At 50.4% G+C, this 24514-nt stretch overlaps 1 protein-coding gene across 1 annotated transcript in view; it reads left to right on the forward strand.

Annotated features, from left to right (window-relative positions):
- The window catches only part of Tgfa (transforming growth factor alpha), a 93229-nt gene extending 69850 nt beyond the window's left edge, over window positions 1-23379 (forward strand). The window contains 4 exon segments of the mRNA XM_041635581.1: window positions 7655-7772; window positions 17089-17238; window positions 18523-18632; window positions 19075-23379. Coding sequence (XP_041491515.1) covers window positions 7655-7772; window positions 17089-17238; window positions 18523-18632; window positions 19075-19082 — 386 coding nt within the window. The 3' untranslated portion in view covers window positions 19083-23379.
- Window positions 23380-24514: the final 1135 nt, after the last annotated feature.

Below are 24514 nucleotides of genomic sequence, written 5' to 3' on the forward strand. Positions count from 1 at the left end.
CACTGGGCACTGTGCGTGGTCTGGGAGCAATCCACGCATACAAGAGGACGTCTGGGGGTTCTAGTCAATTCCGCAGAACTCATAAGGGACTTGAGCATCACACTCATGGGTCTTGCCGTTTTTAAGATTCCTGCGACTGCAGGAGGAGACAGCACCATTCTCCAGCTTTCCCTGTCAGTGACAGAGCCTGAGGGAGTTCCATGGTTTTGTTGTTGTTGTTGTTGTTGTTGCTGCTGTTGTTCAAATTCAAACCCAGACTCCTACAGCCCAGTTTCTCTAGCCCTACATACAGCCTGTGGTTAAGACAGTAAAAATAAAGCCAGGCTTTGTGCCCCAGTCCCATGAAGTCTGAAGCTTCGGTGTTGTTTCAGACTCTTAAAGTGATCATCTTGTGAAATATAAAAAAACTACAAAAAAAGCCACAGAGAAACCCTGTCTCGAAAAAGCAAAAAAAAAAAAAAAAACTACAAAAGAAGAAAATTACCCATAATGCCCTCCCAAAATCTCTACCCTTCCCCTTGGAACGTGATCTTGACAGAAGGTCTTTCGTCTCAGGCAGCTCCTTGACGCCAGTGGCACACTCGAAAGGGACTTACTCTGAATCCCAGGCGAGCCTCAAACCCACGGCCCACCCCGCCTGAGCCTTCTGCATGCTGCTGGGGTTATTATACGCTCACATCACCATGACTGATCTTACTTTTATAGTTTTTATTGTCATTATCATGACTACATTTTATTTATATTATGCCCACGTCTGGGTGTGCATATACACGTGCTGTGGGACATCGGGGAAGGTCAGAGACCATCTCGTCTCCTCCCACTATGTGGATCCGTGGATTGAACTCAGGCCGTCAGTCTTGGTAACAAGTCCCTTTCCGCACCAAGCACCGCAGCTCCTACTCCGGGGATTTTAAGGGCCTCTGAGCTTGGTCCCCAGCCCACCTCTTAGCACCCCAGTCCCCTCGCTCAAACTTCGACGCATCACCTGCCAACGGAAACTTTGTGTTCAGATTGCATAAGTCACCTGTGGGAGGGTCTGAGGATAGGGGGTGTGGCTTGGCAGTAGAACGTTAGTCTCAGATGTGCAAGGCCTTGGGTACCATCCCCAAAAGTTCTGAGGACACAAAACGTTGTAGAAAAACCGCCATCTTCGCTGTGTTTATAACCCTAGATGCAGGGGGTTTGAAGGGATTAGGGTTCAAAGATTTAGGAGGAGGGAGCATTTTCCCCCCAGGGCTGAGTGAGGGTTTCCTGCCAGCCACGCTACCTAACAATTTTGGTATTTATAAAGAGAATAGAGACTCACAGAGCTGGCAAAGGCAGGTAGCCCTGGGCCCTAACGGGACTCTTCCTTCCACAAAGCTGGGGCAGAATTCCCCGGCTGGCAGGGCTCACCTGGCTCCAGGAGCCCCTCCTATCCTGATTTGGAGAGCTCAGTACAGGTATACCCTTGTTGGCTGCACGAATGGAAATCAGAGGTGAAGTGTATTCAGAGCGCTGACTGACACCCAAGAACATGAAACTAGAATAAGGGACTTTCTGCTTTAAAGATGTGAAAGAAGCCATCCTTCTGTCTGAAATCAAATGTTCAAAACACTGAGGTGGAGGACATTTGGCATCTGTCTTCAAAGCAAAACCATGACCTGCTTTTTTTTTTCCTTTAAAATTACCAAGGCTTTGGTATAGACAAAAAGAAAGACCTGTAGGCTCAGCCCAGGGTCTCATGGAACAATAACAGCTGTGGGAAGGGAGCCATCTGTCCTCTGTCGTCCTTAGTCCATGATCTAGAATGCAGGTTAGTATAGGACTGGCCTTCCCTTCTCCGAGGGATGCAGTGTCCCCAGCAACACCGGGTGTACAGTTAGGCGGTCTGCTGAAATCTGCATATTGTGACTTTGGTGGGACACCCGGAGGCAGGTACCATCTTACACTTCATGTTAGCTCACTGACATTTTATTTTAGGCTTCTAAATTTTCTTTGCTAATTAAAGCCATTTGCTTTGGGAATCTCAGCCCCTTTATCCTAAAACCCTCCTGGAATGTCTTGGTAGCCCCAGGATCGTTTATTCTCCGAACGAGTCGTCTGTGTGTGATGGTGCCCACTAAGGACTTCTTGCCTCTCTTCATACATAGCCACACCCTGAAGTGACAGTCAGGTGTCAGAGGAAGAAGCCAGAGTGACCACCCCTAAATTCAGGTCTCAGCTCTGCCCTTTACTGAGTGAGCGGCCTTGAATCACCGTTTCCACCCTCTGATTAAATTCCCTCATGTTGCAGAAGGGATAGCAATGGACTCTCATCGTGTTGAGTGTGGTGCCTGTAGATAGACAATCCACCAGCGGCTACTGTTAGTGACATTAGCTGTCACCATCATAGCTCAGCCTCAGAAAACCCAACTGGACTAAAACTGTAAACTTGGGTCCCTCAGCGACAACAGGGCCCTGGCATGTCTGTACTCCAGCTTCCTTCTTAAGATGGAAAAACGCTTCAACGTGATGCCACCTCTGCCTCTGACTTAAAGTAAGCACAGCAGGAGAGCCCCTCCCTCCCAGGTGTGGTATCGCCAGTGACACCCTAAAGCTGACAATGGACCAAAGTAGCCAGTATCTTTGTAGGACGGTAGAAGATGCACTTATCTTTGAACTTGGTTCATTCATATAGCTTGGTTTTGCCTGGAGCTAGAAATGAGCAACTGAAATCAAATTGGACCAGTTGTTCCTGTGTTGTCCCCCGGGGTCTTACTTTAAGCTGTAGAAACTATTCTGGCTTCACCCATGCCTGCCCTGAACCAGAAGCTTCCGGTCTCTTGGGCATGAATGCCATGCTGCACAGAGGTTCGGTGGTCATGGCTGGGGCCCTCAGCACACCCCAGGTACTCCTCAGTGAACGGTCACTCATGAATCTAGAAATCTCTGTGCACCTGTGTATGGCTCTGGCCGCTGCTCCTTTGAGCAGTTTCCTCCTCTTGAGAATGGCAGAATTTTCTCGTTTCCTAAAGGCGTCTCTTCTGCTCAGAGCCGCGTCTGTTGGTACTGCCCTTCCCTGCTGCTCACAGGGACTTGTCGGTTCTGATCATGCGCCTCTCGGCACTTGCCTCCCCAGACTTGGGCAGCATCCTGACTCCCTAAGCCTTTCGTTTGCTCCAAGTCAGAGAAAAACAACCCAAGTGTCTAGTTCTAGCACCGTCTAGCCGTCTGGAAGTTTATCTGAATGCTGGTTCTGCGTCTGAAATCCTCTAGCTGTACAGTGGTGCGAGACTGGCCAACACAATGAAGAGCCCCTTCTCTTAAATGGGAGTCTAGGAGGGCGCCCTTCAGAGGTCCTAAAGTCAGTTTACAGGCGGGGAACTGACGGAGCCAAGCAGGGTTGAAGTCAGCCAGTACAGGAAAGACTGCTGAAGGATCTAGCACGTCTGTGTCCTGGGGCTCAGTCATAGGAAACACGTTTACCTTTACATGTATTTATCACATGGGTGTGTAGGGAGAGTGTGTACCATAGCACACGTGTGGAGGTCAGAGGGCTCCCCTCCCCTCATGTGGGTCCTGGGGATCCAACTCAGTTCTCTGGGTTTGGCAACAAGCCAGCCCTTTTACCAGCTGAGCCCTCTCACTGACTGGCCCGTTTTCTCGTTCAAGTAAAGGAGTCTGTCAGCGAGCATCCTGAGAACCCGGGACTCCCCCTTACCAGCTGACAGAGCCTGAGAATGAGACATCACTAACTTCAGCAACAGAAGAGACATGATTGCTTTTATATCCTCAGATGACTCTTAGCTTTAGCTCCCTTGAGGCCTGCCTGCCATCTTGCAGGAGTGGCCCTCGCTGGCTGTCTTCCTGGAAGGGATGCTCCTCTGTCTGGTGACAGTCAGTGGTATGACCACACAGTGCGGATGGCATCCTTCCTCTTCAGAATTATTTGTAGAGTTCCACTGAGCTGGGCATGGTGACTCATGGCCTATAACCCAGAACTCAAAGAACTGAGGCAGGAGGATTGCCGTGAGGTTGAAGTCTGCCTGGGCTAGAATGAGATCCTGTCTCAAAAAAACAAAGGCTTGCTCTCCCCCACCCCCAAGTGCCCCACTCACTAATGGGGACATGTAGGCTGGGGCCTGTGACCTGGGCCATTCACCCCTAACCCCAGTGTAGCATTTCTTCCCTCTTGGGAAGGCCTCTACTGTTCCTTTACTTGTGGCACATCTGTCCTGAGCAAGGAGTCCCAGCCAGGCCTGCTGCCCTGAACCCATCCTCCCTGACCATGAGGCCTCTAGCCTGGCCACAAGGTGAAATACTCATCTAGCCCTGCAGGGGGCACCCTTCTGGCGTCTGCTTTTCCCTGGCTATGCATGGGGGAGGGGGGGGGTGCTGCTGGGGACTCTCATATTCATTAATTTAGCTTTCCTCCCAGACATCCAAGAAGCAGTAGTCAGCCCTGCTATTGTTGCCTCTGACTGCTAGCCTCAGCAGATGATCCTGTAGATGTCACGTCGAAACTGTCGGAAAGTTACTTGGCCTCCTGGAGGAAGTGATGAAAGAGCTCTGAGTGATGTCAGCTTTACAGCAGGCAAACACCACATCTGGGGAAAGTGAAGCACCACAGCCTCGCAGGCCCCCAACTAGCTAGACACACTGGCCAATTAGGGCTGCTTCTCGGGAACACTCAGGGGTGTGGCTGCAGCAACCCTGGCGCACCCCCACTCTAGCTCCCAAAGACACTGCAGATGGTGTCTGCCCAGACTTCTGAACCCCCTGGGGGTTGAAGCAGGGATTTCCTCATCCCCTGATGACTATTCCAGACTCTTTCTGTGAGCTGGGCCGGGCTCTAGGCCCTATTAGTGAGTCTGTGGTCTCTCTTTCCCGGCTTCCCCAGAGGACAGTGATGTCTGCAAGATGAGCGTCGGGTCTCCAGGATGTAGGGGCCTCTCTCCTCAACTTCACGACAACAGGAACTGAGCAGTTTTGAAACTCCAGCTTCTAGCAAGTGCAGGTGCTGAGCTGCTCCCCAACCAGAACATTTGCTTTTGCTATCAGCCCCAGAGCTAATCAGACTTGGTGCCTGGCTGAGATGGCCCAGGGCAGGGAACTGGGCCAGCCCGCCCTGCCCTTTGTGTGCACTAGAGGGACAGCCCTCCTTTGTATGCTGCCCAGTATGTCACCCCACCTTTCCTACCTGAGCTTGTTCTTAAGCTTTCCTTCATCTCTTGATATTGTATTGAGATTTTAGACAAAGAGAGAGGAGGGGACAAGGGGAAGAGTGACAGGTGTGATGTACACACCTAGAACCCTAGCTCTCAACTAATGTAGGAAGATTAGCATAAGTTTGGGGCCAGCCTGGGCTACATAACCTGAGAAAGAAAGAGAAAGAGCTGGAGATGTGAGTCAGTGGTTAAGATGTAGTGATGCTCTGCCAGAGAACTCAAGCTCAGTTGCCAGTACTGGCATTCACTTACACACATACACACACGCACACAGACACATGCACACACTCACACACACAGCAGACACACACACAGCAGACACACACACACACAGGCACATGCACACACTCACACACACACAGACATGCAGACACACACACAGACATGCAGACACACACAGCAGACACACACACACACAGACGTGCACACACGCACACAGAGACACACTCACACACACAGACATGCACACACACAGAGACACACACACTCACACACACACACAGGCACACGCACACACTCACACACACACACAGACACACACACACAGACATGCACACACACAGAGACACACACTCACACACACACACACAGGCACACGCACACACTCACACACACACAGACACACACAGACATGCACACACACAGAGACACACACACAGAGACACACGCACACTCACACACACAGCAGACACACATACACAGACACACACACATACCTTTTCATTTAAAAGAACAAAAGGAGAAATAAAAAGCTGAGAGACCAAACCTTGGGGGAAGATATTGGGAACTTGGGGTCTCCTCATAAACTTTCTTAGATAAACTAGAGGCAATGTCCCCCCCAACCTGAAGTGGAGATGGTACCCTGGCAAGCCCATCTTTGGTCTTTGCCCTTGACACGAACGAGCCCTCCCCAGCCTTCCCACCTTGAACATCAGTAGGAATGTGCTTGCCTGTGAATCTGAGCGCACACTGAGGTGTTGTGGGGGGCCACACACACTTCTGCGGGTCCCAGACAAGGACGGTTTCCTGATCACCATGGGCTTCACACTTGACTTTAGAACAGGAATGTAAGCCCACAGCGTGTCGCTTGGTGGTGTGTGTTTTTATGACTCCCGATGGGTTGAGGATTAAGGATGCGTGCATGTTCGTCTCTGGGGTGGCTTTTATTGTACATCGGTGGTTTCGGTGGACTACTTTCATAATCCAGAAATCTGTGAAGTTTCTAGTAAAGTTTCAAGAGCAAATGTATCACTGTAATTAAGACAAAAAAATGTTTTTAAATAAACTGCTGTTTAGTTGTAACATGGGCTTCATCCTTTCTGATACCTTTGCCCTGAATAGGACAGAGGGCATTGGAAAGAACTGGAAGCATGCATTCTAAGCAGCAGGGCAGGTAGGCGTCTGTATGAAGGACCAGAGTGGGCTGGAAATGAAGCCAAACTGTAGCGTGCTGGCCTGGTTTCGTCCCCAGCATAACATAAACCAGGTGTGGTGTCACACTCCTATAATCCCAGCACTTGGGAAGTGGAGGCAGGAAGAGTTCAAAGACAGCACGCTTACACAGTGAGTTCAAGGCCAGCCTGGGCTACATGAGGAAGAACCAGAAGTGTACACTCTGTTTACAGCGGGTTTCTTGTTCTCACCCTGTGCTCAGAGGACTGAGAGCCGGTGTCAGCCACCCTCACTGTGCCTGCTACTGGAATTTCTTTATGGTGTGGACTCCATGAGATGCCCGGGGGAGGGGACTCTGGCAGGCGCTTCCGCGGGGATCTCTGGGACATTGTTGAGGAGGTTATCTGCCATTGTTCACTATGTCTTCTTCAATAGCTCTCTGGACAAAGAAGCGGGAAAGTTGAGCCCAGCCTGCCTATGTGTCTGTATATTTATGTCCGATGAGCATCCTTGTTCATTCTGCCACGAGGCATAGAGCGCTGCCCCGACACCAGTGATGAAATCACAGTCCTCATCGCTACGCCTTTTTGTGTGGGTACCAGAGCTGAAACTCGGGTACCCGTGTTATACAGCAAGCACTTTACCCACTGAGCTGTTTCTCTAGCCCCTTTTTGATTTTTAAGACAATGGGATCCAACTGGCCTCAAACTCAGTTTATGGATTAGGTTGGCCTTGAACCCCTGACCCTTCTTCCTCTACCTTCTGAGTTTTGGGGTTACAGCTGTGTGCTGCCACACCCAACTACCAACAAATTATCATTAGGGCTATTATTTAAAACAAAAAAGAACTTCTTTGCAAAAATTACTCTAACTAGCTATCTTTGAATTATACCAAAGCCTTTGGAGAAATTCTTTTATAATCTTAGAATAATAATCAGACTTCTTGATGAAGACTCTGGGCCCTAGCTGGGCATTAGACAGTTGAGAGTTCTGCAGGGGGTGTTGGGTGGGGACAGAAGTCCCTCCCGGGTATGGGCTGTGCCAGGTCTGACCTCCGTCTCTTCGCCCCAGCAGACTCCCCCGTGGCGGCTGCAGTGGTGTCTCACTTCAACGACTGCCCAGATTCCCACACTCAGTTCTGCTTCCATGGAACCTGCAGGTTTCTGGTGCAGGAGGAGAAGCCAGCGTGTGTGTAAGTATCCCCTAGTCTCCAGAGGGCAGTCAGGTACCCAGTGAATAGAGCGTTTACTTCTATGAAGCTGGCCAGGGATCTGAGACCCAGAGGACGGAAGCTGAAGGGTGAGAGCTGCCAGCCCAAGGTAGAGGAGGAGCCCCAGAGGCCAGAGCTGGGGTCTGTTTTTAACAGAATCTCTGACTGGAGTTCCTGAGGGAAGGCACTGACCTGGGTACCTGCACCTCTGTAATGAAGTTCCCATTCAGCCGACACTTTGTATTCAGCCTGGGAAGTAGCTGGAAGGGATGCAAAGGGTCAGTCCGCATGCACACCTGGGTGGCTCCCGTTTCCCTGGAGCCTCACAAAGTATGGCCAAGTGCTGAGCCTTCTCAACACACAATGAGGACTGGAAAGATGGTTCAGAGGGCAAGGCGCTTGTCACTTATGCTGATGAGTTCAGATCCCCAGAACCCACATAAAAGCCAGATGCAGTAGGGTGCATGTCTGACAAGGACACACACACACGCACACACACACACACACGCACAGCCACTGGTAACTGCCATGGACAGTGGAATCAGAGAGAAAGACCGTGGAGGAAAGCCACTTAGTAGATGTGGGGCTGACCAGGACAAGCAGCAAGGTGTCCAGACCCAGGGTTCCAGTGCACAGCAGGGAGGCAGCAGGTGCAGTTGGAGGCCAGGACCTGTTGGGAGAAATCCCTTACCCTCTGGGCAGCGGGAGCCTTGTTAGGTTCAGAAAGGGATATTTGCAGGTGTTCATCTGTCTGTGGCAACTGTGACAAGATGGTCATAGGTGGGTCTGTCACAGAACTCACCTCAAGTCATCAAGCTCTCCTATTTCCAAGAAAGGACAGGGCATTTTCCTCTGGCAGGTGAGCCCTACTCCAGAGAAAGGTCAGGGCTGGTCCTACCCACTCTCCCAAGCCTTCTTCAGGGCCAAGGGCCGAGATTCGGATGCTCTGCCAACCTTGGAAAGCTGAGACCATGGAAAACAGTGACCACCCTCTTCTCTCAATTTCCCTACTGGATCTTGGTGGCCCAGGGGTAGTATCCAGGCAGCAGACATGTTAATATGACAGGTGACACTGTGTGTTCTTCTCTGGTGGCTCTAAGTCTTTATGTGCATTTTAGAAGTTGGGCTTCACACTTTCCAGCTGGTGCTCAGCTTTCCTTGCCTTAACAGGAGACACAGTGCTGGTCTGACCTCCCACAGACCACAACTGCCTATGCATAGCCCAGCCACGGCTACCCACGCATCACCCAGCCTCGGCTGCCCACACATCACCCAGTCACGGCTGCCCATGTATCACCCAACCATGGCTGCCCACACATCACCCAGCCACAGCTACCCACACATCACCCAGCCACGGCTGCCCACACATCACCCAGCCACGGCTGCCCATGTATCACCCAGCCACGGCTGCCCACGTATCGCCCAGCCACGGCTGCCCACGTATCGCCCAGCCACGGCTGCCCACGTATCGCCCAGCCATGGCTGCCCACGTATCGCCGAGCCACGGCTGCCCACACATCACCCAGTCACACTTCCTCACCCAGCCATGGCTGTCCTCTCCAGGTCTCTGATTCCCACCTTTCCCCAGTGTTGCCTGACACCAAAGCAGAGTGTTGAGTGTTGGTGTCCATAACCTGCCACCAGCTCTATCTGCTTACAGTCACCCGATCTCTCCAGACATTCACATGGCCCCTGAGTGCTGTGAATGATTGGCCTTTAATCCTCAGAAGGTCCGTTTGGCAACAGAGACTGTGGGGTACATGAGGGCCATGCCCAGCCCTCAGCACAGCACTCTGGGTGCACAGAGCTAGCATGTCTAGCTAGTTGTCGGGCCTGGAGACCTGGTGAGGTTTGCTTCTCTATCCCTTCTGGTGTATTATCTCTAGGACACAGGACCACACCTTGCTCCTTTTTAATATTTATAGTAACCAGAAGAATGTTCTAGCTACCTAATTCCCACCAGACCAGAAACTCTGAGTCTCTACTGAGAAAGTCAGAACATTCTGTCCCCGCTCTAAAGAACCTCCCGCCTTTGAGGAGTTGACACACTCAACATTCTGGTCAATAAAACTGACAGAGCTTGAGGTAGGGCCCCATCTGTCAGGGCCTCGTAAAGAAGTCCAGCAAGTTGAGAGTGTAGTGCAGAGGCAGACACTGCTTCCTAACATGCTCTCCCAGAAGAAAAAAGTCATCAGAAATCCCAAAGTGACATTTCATACTCTAAAACCAAACAATGAAAATACCACTAGTCAGACACTGCGAAAATCATCCTCAAACGTGTTTGCTTCAGATGAGTCCAAGATTGTTCCTCTGAACATTGTGAAAATCTCGCTGGCAGGACGATATGCAAAAGCAGAAAACTATGGCGATGTAAGGTCAGGGGCAGCCCGCCCTTTTCCCAAGGTGCCCTGGGCAGGTGGCGGCAGAGTCCACACAGGTGATAATGTGAGGAACCACAGGAGACTGAAGTTTCCCATCTGTCCTGGTGACTAAACCCTGACAGAGACCCCAGAGCAAAACATCTCTGTCAGTCAAAGAAAACATTCCCCATCACTCTGCCTTCCCTGGCCACTCTGTCACCAGAGACAGACACCTAGAGAGAGCGGACCACAAGTGGCATTCCAGCACAGACAGGCAGCCTTGCAGCCACAGGAGACCAGATCCAGGTGGCACAGGAGCCCCCACAGGCAGCTCTGTTAGCATCTGAACACCAGTTGTGGGGGAAGGGTAGCATGACATCACACCACACCCATGACAGGACGCAAGAAAACTATGCCTTGGTTTCGTTCTTGCCCCCCTCCACCCGAAGCAGACAGTAAGGGTCTCTTTGGATCTGGGGGTCAGATAGACCTGAGTTAAAATCCAGATAAGTGTCCCATACACTAAGTGGCCTGGCCCCATTTAACCTCAGATTCCCCTCGGGGACCAATACCTCAGAGACGCATAGTAAGGACTTCGTGGTGATTGCCACTGTGCCTCTGGACACTTGCGACTGTTCACATTCATTGACTTAATTAAATAGGGTTTAGTTTTCTGGTCCACGACTGCCTTTTAAGCTCTGAACACCTAGAGGTGGCAGGAGGCGAATTCTGTAGTCATCACTGAAAACCTCCAGGAGACTGCCAGGCCCTGTTCCCATACAGCATAAGCCTACAAGGCTTGCCAGAGGGGCTCACACAGGTGTCACCTTCCCATGGCTCAGGGTCAGCGAAGGCATCCCAAGAGACCCTTGACTCTGAGCTGCAGAAGAAGCCCTGACCTCCCAGCCCCATGGAAGAAAAAATAGGAGCAGGTAAATCAGTCCTTTTTGTTGTCTCTGAGCTGTGGATGGAACCCAGCCCCCCGCCACACACACACACACACACACACACACACACACACACACGTGCCGAGCAAGTGATCTGCCTCTGAACCACACCCAGCCCTGAATCCATTTCTCCAGAGAGCAAGAAAAGGTGAACTCAGTCCTCATCCCACCAGTCCTAGGGAGTCCAGTCCCAGCCCAGCCCGGCATGTTAAGCACAAGTTGATAAAGAACAAGTTCGGAGACAGTGTCACCCTGGTCCTCAACCCTCAGGCTCCGATGCATGCCTTGAGACAGGTGCTGAGGGACTCAGCAAGTCACCAGGCCCGCAGCCGCCTGCCAAAGAACACAGGACAGCATACAGAGACCAACAACGTCTCCTTTGTGAGTGTGTGTGTGTGTGTGTGTGTGTGTGTGTGTGTGCGCGCGCGCGCACATGCACACATGAATAGGCAGGATCAAGTTCATGTGTGCATGTGTGTGTGGAGGTCAGAGGTCAATTTCAGCATTGTTCCCTAAATTCTGTCCACCTTGTTGGTTTGGGATTTTTGTTGTTTTTCAAGATTATCTTTGTGTGTGGGATGTGTGTGTGTATGCCTTCAATGGCCAGAGGAGGGTGGCGTTGAATCCCCTAGAACTAGAGTTGCAGGCAATTGTGAGGAACAGTGTGGTTTCTGGGAAATGAACTTGGGTCCTCTACAAGAGCAGCAAGTGATCTTCACAACCGAACAATCTCCCCAGACCCACCTTGTTTGGTGAGACCAGGTCTCTCGCTGGCCTCATAATGAACAAGTTGTTTCGGCTGGCCAGCCAGCCGGCCCAATAATGCACCTGTCTATGCCTTCCTAGCTCTGGGATCCCAAGCATACTCAAGGCCCAGCTTCATGTGAGTTCTGGGGGGCCAAACACAGATCCTCCTGACTGCCTAGCAAAAACTACCACCCAAGCCAACTCTCAAACCCCTCATTAGTTTTTGAGACAGTCTCTCACTGACCCGGAGTTCAGCTGGACAGTGAGCCCGGGAATCTGCCTGTCTGCTAGGACTACAAGCACTCAGCACCTTGATTGGCTTGGGATCGATTTCAGGTCCTCAAACTACAAGGCCAGCAAGCCCTTTCCAACAGAACCACCTCCCCACCCCTGCTGTTGAATTTCATCCTTCCCAGAGACATAGCCTGTGGGCTTCACACTGCTCTCCACAAAGACAAGGCTCCTTTAGTGCTCTCAACTGGGGGCGGGCCTTACCGGCACTTCATCTTCACGATGCAGAGTCTGTGGTAAAGAGCTGTTACTGGCTCCAGGTTACCCAGACAGGAAGTGAAGAAAGGGCTTTGAATCCAGGCCAGTTTGGCTACAGAGCCTGTGCCAAGTTGTGTATACCTCTGAGCTCTTGTCCTGAGGATGTAATCGGAAATACAAACAGAGTATCTTTGAGTACAGAGATAGTGCCCGGCCTTCTGCTTATCACACCTGGCACTGTCTGTGTGGAAAGAATTTGGTGAAACTAAAGCACAGAATTACTGTGCTCCATTTAAAGTGGCTTTGCAAAGGAATTTTGTTTTCTGTTTTGGTTTGGTTTGGTTTTTTTCAGGTGTTGCTAGGAATTGAACCAGGGTCTTTGTGCATGCTAGGCAAGCACTCTTGCTCTAAGCTACATCCTCAGTCTGGTAGAACTTGAGATTCTGGTTTGAGGTTTCTTTTCTTATTGGGTTTTGTTGTTGTTTGTTTGTCTGTTTGTTTGTTTTTCTCTCTCTTCTACAGTTTTACAGTTTCACACATTTATATGAATTATAGTCGCTTACAGACACACACACACACACACACACACACACACACACCGACGCCATGGCAGTGGTATGAACTTCTCTATGTTTATTACATTTTTTATACTTCCCAATGTGCTCAAATCATTCCTTTCCTAGTTGGGGAAATTTTTCCTTAAGGAAAACCTTAACATTTGACAGCTGCAGTTTTTATATTTCATAATATTTTTAAAGAGCATTGTGAGCCAGGAGGTGTAGGAACTTAGGGTGACCCAAAAGCTATCCTTAGAGGAGAAGGAGAGGTGCCATAGATGGTTAAAACAGAGGGGCCTGCAGTTAAAACTCTTAGGAAAAGCTCCAAGGTAACTGGCAGCCTTAACCACCAGCAGGCCCGGCCCACCCCACCCCCTGCTAGAGGCACAGGAGAATGGGGGTCCTCAACACTTATCTGCAGCCCTGTAGTCCTACAGCCCAGCCAGGCACCCTCTCTTCTCTTCCTTTGTGGTTGTTGTTCTTGCCATGGGAAGCAGCCTGGGAAGGGTCTGAATTACTGAATTACAGAAGACAGACAGCATTGCAGACATTTGTGTCTGACAACCAACCATCTCAGGCCCAGCAGACCCTCTCTGCGTGTGTACATGGTCCCCTGAGGAAGGCGCCACTCTCATGTCTTCCCCCATTGTCACCACACTTATGTCATTCAGAATCTTTTCATAAAGGGGGGTGCAGCCCCCTCTATCCCTCGTGTCCAGTGCCTGGCACGGAGCTTTTCTTACAGCTATCACTCTGGGACAGTGCTGAAGGAGGAAAGGGAAGGAAGGAAGCTAGAGAAGGAGCCAGTGCATTTGAACTTGGTTCCAGATTCCAAGCCAGTCCTACCTCTGCGCTCCTCGGACTTGTATGCATGCTAGGGCCACCCAGGAGGCCAGGTGGCCAGAGTGAGGGTATGGCCTTGGACCCAGAAGTTTCTAGAACTCCCAGGGGACTCTGCTGTGCCTGCCAGAGGTAAGGCAGCAGAGTGAGGCTGTGACTCATCTGTCGCCAGGTGAGGTGACACTCCGCCCTCCTTATGTGGCTTGTGCTTAAAATAATCAGCATAATGAAGCCTAATATTAGAAGACTAGAAACTAAAGAGAAGATGAGCTGTCAAGTCTGATCTTTTTCCCCACTCAAGGAACTACTGAAACACAGGGCATTTTGTAGGACAAGGCCTGCCCTGCAGGAGCGAGGGGCTGGGGAAAGAGGGGGGGGCACAGGTGGGGCTGCAGGCGTTCAAAGACGGACAGGGTCTGGGAGGAGCTGCTGAGCCATGGGAAAATAGACAGGCTGGCGAGTGGGTGAATCTGTGCAGAAAGCACGTGGTTTCTGGAGAATGTGGTCTGTGGAAGGCAGTGTGGGAGAGTCAGGGATGTATTCCAGGTGTCCGAGAACCTGTGTGTGACCACTTGGGCTAGGAGGGACCATGTGGGCTGCTTGACCTTGCAGGATGCTAGGAGGGAGAGATTAAGACCCTGTATGGAGGAGATGTCAAACATCACAGAAAGTCCCCTCTAACTCGGGGACTCTGGAAAGTAGGGACATCCGGGAATAGAGTTAGAACTTGAGATTGGGCTGAGAGAACCTGACCAATGTTCTCTAATCATGGACAATTCAGATTGGGTGGGCCCAAGCCAACAGCTGATCACCAAACAGTTCTGGGGGTTGGTCACTGTTGTTTCCCCCATCTGCCACCAGGGAAAAGGCCAGAGGCTACTCAGTAATCTGTCTCCTCTCTGCCTCCCCCCAGAAAGGCAGTGGCTACCCAGTGAATTGTCTCCTCTTTGCCTCCCTGCAGGTTTTCTTTTCTTTTTTTTAATGGAACAAAATCTTGTCTCCATCCCACTGCACTGAGCCATGAGAGTCCGTGTAGACAGCCCGTCTATCTACATGAGAGTCCGTGTAGACAGCCCGTCTATCTACATGAGAGTCCGTGTAGACAGCCCGTCTATCTACATGAGAGTCCGTGTAGACAGCCCGACTATCTAGGTCCTCAGGGCATTCTTCTATTTCCCTGTTAGCACTGCCTAACTTTCTTAGTTACCAAGGACACAAGCTCTTTACAGCACGCTTAACTTAAACTCCAGTCTTTTCTACTTTTCAAGATAAGACGCTAAACCATAAGCCTACCATCTGGCAAAGGAGAGGGAGCCAGCCCCCAGTCTTGGACTTGGTACAAATGTCCTTCAAGTCCCGAGAACAGGTGCAGGAAAGTGTGGCTCGGCTTTTCCATAACAAGATTAAACGAGAAAGCACACCAAACACAAAGTAACCCCAACCAAAGAACAAGTAGCCAAGCCTGGTGGTGCACGACTGCCATCCAGGCATTCGGAAGCTGAGGCAGGAGGATCATGAGTGTGAGCTAGCCAAGGCTACAAAAACAATAATAAACTCAACTATCTGGGCTTCAACTAATAGCCACCTTTGGGTGATTCGGCGAAGGGTGTGCGCACCATATCTCAGGCTGCCATTAGCCTTAAACCCACTACAATGCCCAACCCTTCAGCATCCAGATGCTGATGTTTAGCCCTGGACAGAAGCCATGATCTGAGAAAACATGCCCTGTTTGTCCTGTAGCTCCATGAGCCTTCGTGAGAGCTGGGCCTGGGGGCTGAGGAGACTGAACTCAGGGATTCCACCTGGGATGGCTGTGGAGCCAGCCTGGCACAGCCCCGGGTACCCCAGGGAGGGCCTTGTCCTTCCTGTGTTCTATAAAGCCCGTTTACCTGACAGCTGCAAGTTAAAGGTAATTCAAGCATAGACTTAAGAATATTAGCTACCTTAGCCATAGTTTAAAATGTATATAATATAATGTAAATTTGATGTGTGATGTGGGGTTGCTCCTCAAGGAAGCTTCCTGCCTGAGAGAGCTGGAACTCAATATTGACATTGAGGATTTTTAAAAAGGGACCATGGTGTCACTTTTCTGTTAAAAAGAGTCGCATGCTTGGAGGAATGCCAGGAAAGCAAGTGGCCCATGTCTTGTCATCACCAGCGCATCATAAAGAACCATCCACTAAGCAACCCTGTGCAGACAGGAGGCTGCCTTTGGCATGGCAGAGCCAGAGAAGCTGCAGGTGCAGCCAGACCAGGAATGAATGGGCTGGCGATGCACGCACCAGCATGCACGTTCACACCTGACCTCATTAATGTCTTCACGCACTGTGTGGAGGTCAGGCGTGTTTCACTGGCTGCCAACACACAAGATCTCACAGGAGTCCAGAGGCTTCTCAGCCCTGATGTGACCAGGTGACAGTGCCAGGCCCTCATCCCTTCCTGGAGGGACCAGATGATGCACTGAACCAAGCAGGAAATGGACTTGGTGAAGAAGACAGAAAAGGCAAGCACCAACTACTCATCTAGTGTATTTTTTTCATTCAAAATTCTAAATAAGCAAATTTGGTTTTAAAATAACCTGGATTTGGGCTAGGCGTGATAACACGTGCCCTTAATCCCAGCACTTGGGTGGCAGAGGCAGGCAGATCTCTGTGAGTTTGAGGCCAACCTGGTCTACATAGTGAGTTCTGGGGCAGCCAAGACTACATAGGAAGACCCTGTCTCAAGCAAACAAACAAACCTGAATTTGGAGCTGAGGAAACAGCTCAGTTGGTAAAATACTTGCCACAAGACTATGAAGACCTGAGTCCAGATTGCTAACTCCCATGGGGGAAAGTGGTGTAACGACTTATTTAACCCCATAGCCGAGGAGACAGAGGCAAGGGGATCATTGGAACTTAGTGGCCAGACAACCTTGCCATATAGGGGAAGTCCAGATAAAGTAAGGGACTCTGTCTCCAAAATAAGACAAAGGGTGATGGAGAAAGATACGAAACAGTGACTTCTGGCCTCCACAGATGTGCACACATCCATCCATGCACCTACACCAGCATGCACACACGCATGAGCATGCACACACAGAGCTTCATTGCCTACCAAAATGAAGTTCTTGTCCTCAGTGCTCGAGAGTTAACACAGTGCAGAGATCCCAAGTGCTCCCTTGGTGAAGAAGGGGATCAGTTTCCCCTCCCCTCAGCAAGCAGCAGCATGGTAAGAAAGAGGCCTCACGCCTGGGTCTCCAATCACAAGGGAGACGGAGGCCCTTTGGGACTTGTCCAACAAGCCCAGGTCCTTCCAGCTTAGCTTGGGTAAAGAAGCCCCTCTGTCAGAGGCAAGCTAACATTCCTTTCTCCCACAGCTGCCACTCTGGGTACGTGGGGGTTCGCTGCGAGCATGCGGATCTCCTGGCCGTGGTGGCTGCCAGTCAGAAGAAACAGGCCATCACTGCCTTGGTGGTGGTCTCTATCGTGGCCCTGGCTGTCCTGATTGTCACCTGTGTGCTGATCCAGTGAGTATTTGCCACCCCTGTGTTCATGTCCCCCAACGGCCTGCCTTGCCAGGAACAACTAGAACATGGCCACACAGAAGAGCCACATTGTTGTGACGTGAGAGTGACGTCAGCTAAGAGGGTTAACGTCTCTCCACCCAGTGTCAGGCAATACGTGCAAACACCTGGAACACGGGTGGGCAATAGCAGTGGTTCTGGGCTCTTCTAGAAGTCATGTCAAATCAAAGACATGCCCTACCCCTGCCTGTGAACCCAGAGCCTTCTGAAAACCTGTGAGCTGGGCAGGGGCTTTGGAGGGAGCTGGAAACAGCTCAGCGCCCCTGGTCTGCAGCAAAGCTCTTCCTCCCTGCAAAAAGCATTTGATAAATTCTGAAGTTACGTCAGGGGCTCCCGGTGCTATTGCTGCACCCTGGTGTCCTCACCCTCGGCGCCCTCCCTCTTTCTCCACCACCACCCTCTTGTCCTCTAAACTGTATCCTCCAGGGACCTGTGTTGAGACCCAGGTCAAAGGAGACTGCAGGAGTGTCTTATCCTATTAGCTTGTCCATAGCTGCCCACTGACCTGGCTGGTACAACCAGAGCCCTGGATACACAGTGTTGGATTCCCAGCAGCTGACACCAAGCCGGACTTCATCCCTGGGATGGTTTATTCTAAGTCAAAGGGCTCAGAGGATCCTACCTAGTTTGAATTGGCCCAAGGCGCTCTTCAGTTAAAGGCAGCCTGTCAGCACAGTTCAGGTTGACTGAAGGCTGGGACTGCAGAAAGCACAAAGGCTATTTTGATGAGGCTGGATATAAAAGCAAGGCCAGGCTTTTGTCCTCCAAGGCTGGCCAGGTTGCACACAGGCCAATAAGAGACACTGCCCTGGTGAGTTGCTGATGATCGGGCATCTGGGACACAAGCCCAGGGATGACTTGGCCACCCCTGAAGCATGATGGCCTCCAACCCCAGGGTCTGCTGGTCTTAGTCCTCATGTCTGCTATAAAGCCATTGCTACACTGGCAGAACTTCTCAGCTGGCCCAATATGGAGACAGCAAGCAGCTAGGTGGCTGTCCCCTCAGCCAACTAGGGAGTCTGGAGCCAGGTGATCCAGGGAGTTCTAGGCAGAGCTCCAGCAATAATGGTGGCCCTGTCTGTGCAGCAGCCAACAGGTTCTTTGAGGCTGGTGGGTAACTGTCCGGGTCCTCAGGGTCTGGCGTGGCTGATGAGTGAGAACCCAGGGCTGCCCAGCTGGGCTCCCCTGCCAGGCAGGTGCAACTCAACCTGTCCCTTCTGTCACCAGCTGCTGCCACATCCGCAAGCACTGTGAGTGGTGCCGCGCCCTTGTCTGCAGACACGAGAAGCCCAGCGCCCTTCTGAAGGGAAGGACCGCTTGCTGCCACTCTGAGACAGGTACAAAACAGTTTCTCCCCTTTTCTTCCTGGGAAGGTACCCTGGGTGGAGAAAATGGCCACCATTTTCCAAGTTGGCACAGAGGTGCTGAGACCAAACAGGAGGGAAGCGAAGGGCTGTTTCTCCCTGCCACTCCTGACAGGAAAACCAGTCATGGGTTTGGCTGAACTGCAGCCCTCCTGACAGAAATATGTCCCCCAACCTCCTGGCTACTCTAACTCATCTTTCTCCATTACAACCCCACCCCCTCTACTGTAACTCATAGTCTATTGTCACTGAAGGCGTAGTTTCAGAAACTGATGCCCCTGAAGCTGGCCTAGAACTGGGCCTGGTTCCTGAGAGACATCGGTGACATTGGATGATGTTGCCCCAAAGTCTCTGTCCCCAGCTTGTCTCCCCAGCTTGGACCCACATCACTCACTCTGTCTTCCTTCTCTGCCAGTGGTCTGAAGATCCCAGAGGAGGAATTCGGCCAGGTGACCTATGGAAGGCCAACACCAGAAAAGCTTCTTGGGACAATGCCACTGGCAGTACCCACGTTCCTGGGACCTGCTGGCAGACTTTCCCTGTGCAGGGCACAATGCCTGTGCGGCCATCTATCCTCTATAGGCCTTCAAAACTGTGTGGTAACTCTGTCTGCCGGGCTTCCTCAGTGCACCCTAGAGAAGAGGCCAGTAGACAATGTTTCAAGACAAACTGAACGAGAACCTCAAAGGGCTTCCTGGCCTTCTTGCTAACCCACACCAGGCATGCACTTGGGTTGGTGTCTCCTGCCAGTCATGGATACCAGGCTGTTTCTTCTCAATGGGCCATCTGGTCCCAGCAGAGACTCCATGGTTGATGTACAAAATGGACAAGGGAGAAGCCTATTACTATATGAAGACAGCGTGGCCTCCTAGGACCCTTGACATCTCCTCAAGCTGTTGCCAGGATGTGTGTCTTATTTATTCGATGGATAATGGTTTTATCTTTGATCTCTTAAGTCAATGTCAGGCATCCACATTAACGATACAAGAGCAGCTGACTGTGACGTTACACCAAACAGAAACGTCCAGCCACTTTGATAAAGCCCGACTGCAGGGAGAGGTGCCTCCCAGGGGCTGTAGGGACAGAGGCCAAAAGTGACTCTGATGGGAACAGAACTGCTATTTGGAGGCCATGCCCTCTAAGATACAAAGCGGAAAAGTCCCCCCAGATACACATGGTCGCAAAGTTAGCAAGGCCAGTGGCAGAGCCCCCTCCCACGGGGGCAAGAGCACAAAAGAGCCTGCGGGGACACCTAGGGAGGACACACATGCCAGTGCTTGGCTAAGTGGATTAACTTCCTCGTGAGCTCCGGCATTAGCAGCAAGTTATGGGCCAAATCCATGAAGGGGACCAGCCCTTTATTTTCCATGCTTTTGCCTTGGTTTTTGCTTTATTTTCAGAAGGAGAAACTTAACTTTCCTATTTATTTTCAAGCATTAGGATAAATATCCCACTGTTGGATTTTGTTTGTTTGTTTTGTTTTCTTCCCTTTCAGAACGTTGGCATTATTAACAAAATTGCTACCAAACCTCTCCACTCCCCTCTGGAGAAGGAGACCTGAGCACCCTAGGGTGCTCTGACCCATTGGGCTCACCCACATCCCTGGGCTGCTCGGTACTGTCTGGAGACAGAATGACAGTTAGTATATAACGCTGCTTAGGGAGGAGGACATTGTCTAACTCAGAAGTGTAAAGCCCGCCCCCATCAGCCACCTAGAACCTCTGACTCTGCCTCGGGAGAGGGCATTCGATACACCAAGTCGATTTGGTTTCTATCAGAAAGTTTGCTTCATTCTTCTTCCATCCCACCTTTTTCTGTAGATTTTTCTCTTCTCCTAGGATCTAGGCATTGATCTGCCCCAGGTCTTAACCCTGGCCTGCTCTCCTCACAACAACTGAAGCCCCAAAAGAAGAAACTGGGTCTGTCCGGAGCTGTCCTCTAGCTACAGAGCTGACGCGGCTCCAGGCATAATTCATCACTTTTGTTATTATTATTATTTTGGTTTGATGTTTTGTTGTTTCTTTTTGTGAGACAAGTTCTTGCTGTATAGCCCAGGTTGACCTTGAACTCAAGGTGCTTCTGCTCCAGCCTCCTGCGTTCTAGGCTTATAGGTGTGTACCACCATGCCCAGCAGAGTTTTTCAGTTTTTAAAGAAAATAGGTTAAGTTTGCTTTCCTTGGGTTATCCATGTGGGTCAAGGTCGGGTGTAGCCTGCTGCTCAGAGACCGATCAACTACACTGGACCTTAGACCTCTATTGGCCCCAGCATTTTCAGTAGGACCCTGCCTGAAGTCCTGACTCATGGGGACCTACACAAATGAGGCACAGGGCTTGTTTTCATTTAGTGCACACCATTACCTTCAGATGACAGATCTTCCCTGGTCTGCTGGAGGGTCCTGAACATCTGACTTCTTTAAAGATTTTGAACTGACATCAAAGTATTGATGGGAACTTCTTCACTAATGTCCCATCCTAAAGATGTCACCAGGAATTGTCATCGAAGACTCAGCAAAGGTGGGGAAAATTAGGATGGACATATGATGGTGAAGGCGGAGGATCCCAGGGAGGACCTCAGCTTGGGGGTCTGAGCATCCCAGTTCTCAGGCCCAGCCAATCACAGCAGCCAGTAGCCCTCCTGGTGCCTATACATAAATGCAGCAGCTCAAATGCCCCTAGAAGTGCCTTCCCAGCCAGGTCTTTTGTAAAACAACGGGTCTGAAGAGTCAGAAGCTAAGGCTAGGCTGTGATGAGTCTGGCTGGACATCGTTCCTGCCCCAACAGATGACAGCCCTGATTTTTGGTGACTGATTTTGGAAGACCGATGTTATTTTCCTCCCTGGGCCATCTCACAACAGAGATAGCCCTGATTAACTTTACCAGCGCTCTCCTGCCAGTTCACACCATGCTCTTCACAACACCCTCCTGCCAGTTCACACCATGCTCCCCACAGCACCTCCTACCAGTTCACACTGTGCTCCCCACAGCACCCTCCTGCCAGTTCACACCATGCTCCCCACAGCACCTTCTGACAGTTCACACCATGCTCCCCATAGCACCCTTCTGTCAATTCACACTGTGCTCCCCACAGTGCCCTCCTGTCAGTTCACACTGTGTTCCCCATAGCACCCTCCTGTCAGTTCACACTGTGCTCCCCACAGCACCCTCCTGTCAGTTCACACTGTGCTCCCCACAGCACCCTCCTGTCAGTTCACACTGTGCTCCCCACAGCACCCTCCTGTCAGTTCACACTGTGCTCCCCACAGCACCCTCCTGTCAGTTCATACTGTGCTCCCCACAGCACCCTCCTGTCAGTTCACACTGTGCTCCCCACAGCACCCTCCTGTCAGTTCATACTGTGCTCCCCTCATTGCCCTCCTGTCAATTCACACCATGCCCCCTACAGTGCCCTTCTGTCAGTTCACACCATGCTCCCCACAGCACCTTCCTGTCAGTTCACACTGTATTTCCTGGCCCTCTCTTGATGTTCAACACAGCTATAAACAAGGAGTAATCCTCAGCAGCCACACAGGACAGCACAGTTGTTCAGTGACTCAGGGGACAATGAACAGCCCCACAGAATGAATTGGAATTAATTCCAGGGACATCAAGATGGCACCATGAGTAAAAGTATTTGCCAACAACCCTGAGGACCCGAATTCAATCCCTGGGACCCACATGGTGGAAGGAGAGAACACACACTCACTAATTTTTAAAAATAAAAATGAATTTTTGAATTTTAGAAAGGCTGCCACACCTCTGGTTGTAACCTTGAACACACCATAGGACACATTTTCTCCATGGAAAAAATACAGTGGCAACTCCAGCCTGAAAGACAGATTCCAGATGGACAAATACAGAACCAAGCCAGGAGTCAGTTTGTCATGTGTCCTAGAAAAAGGGTGGGACCAATAGTCCCAAAGTGCGTTTTCTCCCACTCCCCCCAAAAAAGGGGCAGGAGGCAAGATTGGTCCTAAACACGCACACTGGCGAAGGGTGAGGCTCTGGCTCTAAGGCTGGAGTCGTGGGTTGTTCCCAAGTACAGAAAGTCACCTGGAGTCCCCAGGCCAGCTTTCCTAGCGACTGTTAGTTACTGGGTGAGCCAACAGCATTCTAACCCTGCCCACAGGCCCAGTCCTGTGGTGAGTTCTAAGCTTGTCGCTCCCAGGACCAAGGAGAGGCCATACTAAACAACACATATGGTTTTTGACACAGGGTTTTACTCTGTAGCCCAGGCCAGCCTCAAACCCTGCCTCAGCCTCCTGGGTTACAGGTGTATGCCACCATGCCTGACTTACGTTTGTTTTTAATGTTCTGGTGTAAGATTTATTCCCTGAAGCCATTTATCTGTCTCAAAGACCTAGTGTTGCACACACTCGTGCACATGATTACACACAGAGAGAACCGAACAGCAACTCCTCTCTGTAGAGTAGTAACTTTATTATAAGGAACCTGATGCTGTCTTAGAACTCATCATTCTGACTTCTGTATATGATGCACTGAAGGTTGATATGTAATGTTTTAATTTATTTTATGTGGTAAGTTAATTTTGGTTTCTGTAATGTATTAATGTGATTAGAAGCTTTTTTCCTTAATATCTGAATTATACTTAAAGAGCAGTGAGGAATATAAGATACTGTTGTGGTTTTCAGAAGTGTGTATTGTTACTCAGTTGTATTGTACCTTGTTTGGAAGGATGAAGGAATGAACTTTTTTTCCTAAACATCAAGACTGGCGTTTTCCTTTAATGTGGCTGAAAAAATTTTTATCTGCAAGTGTGAATAAGGGGAAAAACAGTAGGTGATCTTTTTATTAAGGTCTACTTTTATTCTTAATTGTGTGTATTTATTCATGTGTGTCTATGCAGAGGTATGTGCACATGAGTGCAGTTGCTCTCAATGGCCAGAAGAGGGCACTGGATTCCCCTAGATCTAGTGTTACAGGAGCTGTGGGCCACCTAACATGTTCCTGCCTGACATGCCAACACAGGTCTATTGAAAGAGCAGTAAACTCTCTTAAGTGTGAAGCCATTTCTTGAATTCTAGATGATCTTTGTAGGAATCCTAAACCTGATTGTACTTGACCCCTGCCTGCCTAAAGAAATGAAGTTCTTCCTAATACCTGGAGGGAAAACAGTGACCCTTCATCCTGCACTGAGAGAAACTGAGGCAGGATGGCAGCAGAAAAGGCCTCTGGGTTATTTCCTGACAGACTTCATAGAAACCATGAGATTTGAAGGTGAAGAGTGTACAGATGGCTCTGTGGTCAAGATTAATATTCCTGAGAACTGTCGGGAATGTAGAGCTTGGGGTGCAGTATACTAAACTCTAGGGGTACCCCTGCTCCTCTGCTTCTGAGTCACTCTGATGCCACACCCCAGACTAAGACCCTGTGCTGTAGGACCCTGGAACCATTTCTGTGTGAAGCTGTTTTAGGGAAAGTTTTGCAGAATCCTGCAGAACAAAGAAACTCATTTACCCTGTGGGGTTTGTCCTAGTGTCCTTTCTGCTGTCCAAAAACACCCTGACTCAAAGCAGTTTAGAAGAGAAAAGGCTTGCCCAGATTTCAGGTCACAGTCGTGAGAAATGCCAAAGCAGGAACTTGGAGCAGCTCTTCACATCACATCGATGGTCAGTAGCAGAGGCATAAAGAACTCAGTAAGGTCAAGGCCAACCTGATCTACAGAGCAAGTCCCAGAACAAAGAGAAACCCTGTCTCAAACCACCACCACCACACCCCAAAACAAAAGAGCAGAGGGGAAAGCACAGGTGCCACTTTCCCGGGGTGCTTCTGCCCAGCTGACTTTCTTTGTCACTCTTACACAGTTCGGGGCCCACCTCTGCTGCCACATTGTTCGG

The sequence above is a fragment of the Microtus oregoni genome, unplaced genomic scaffold (assembly GCF_018167655.1).
Source record: "Microtus oregoni isolate MIOR12 unplaced genomic scaffold, Mior012 000002F_ref0000024, whole genome shotgun sequence".
Classification (NCBI taxonomy): domain Eukaryota; kingdom Metazoa; phylum Chordata; class Mammalia; order Rodentia; family Cricetidae; genus Microtus; species Microtus oregoni.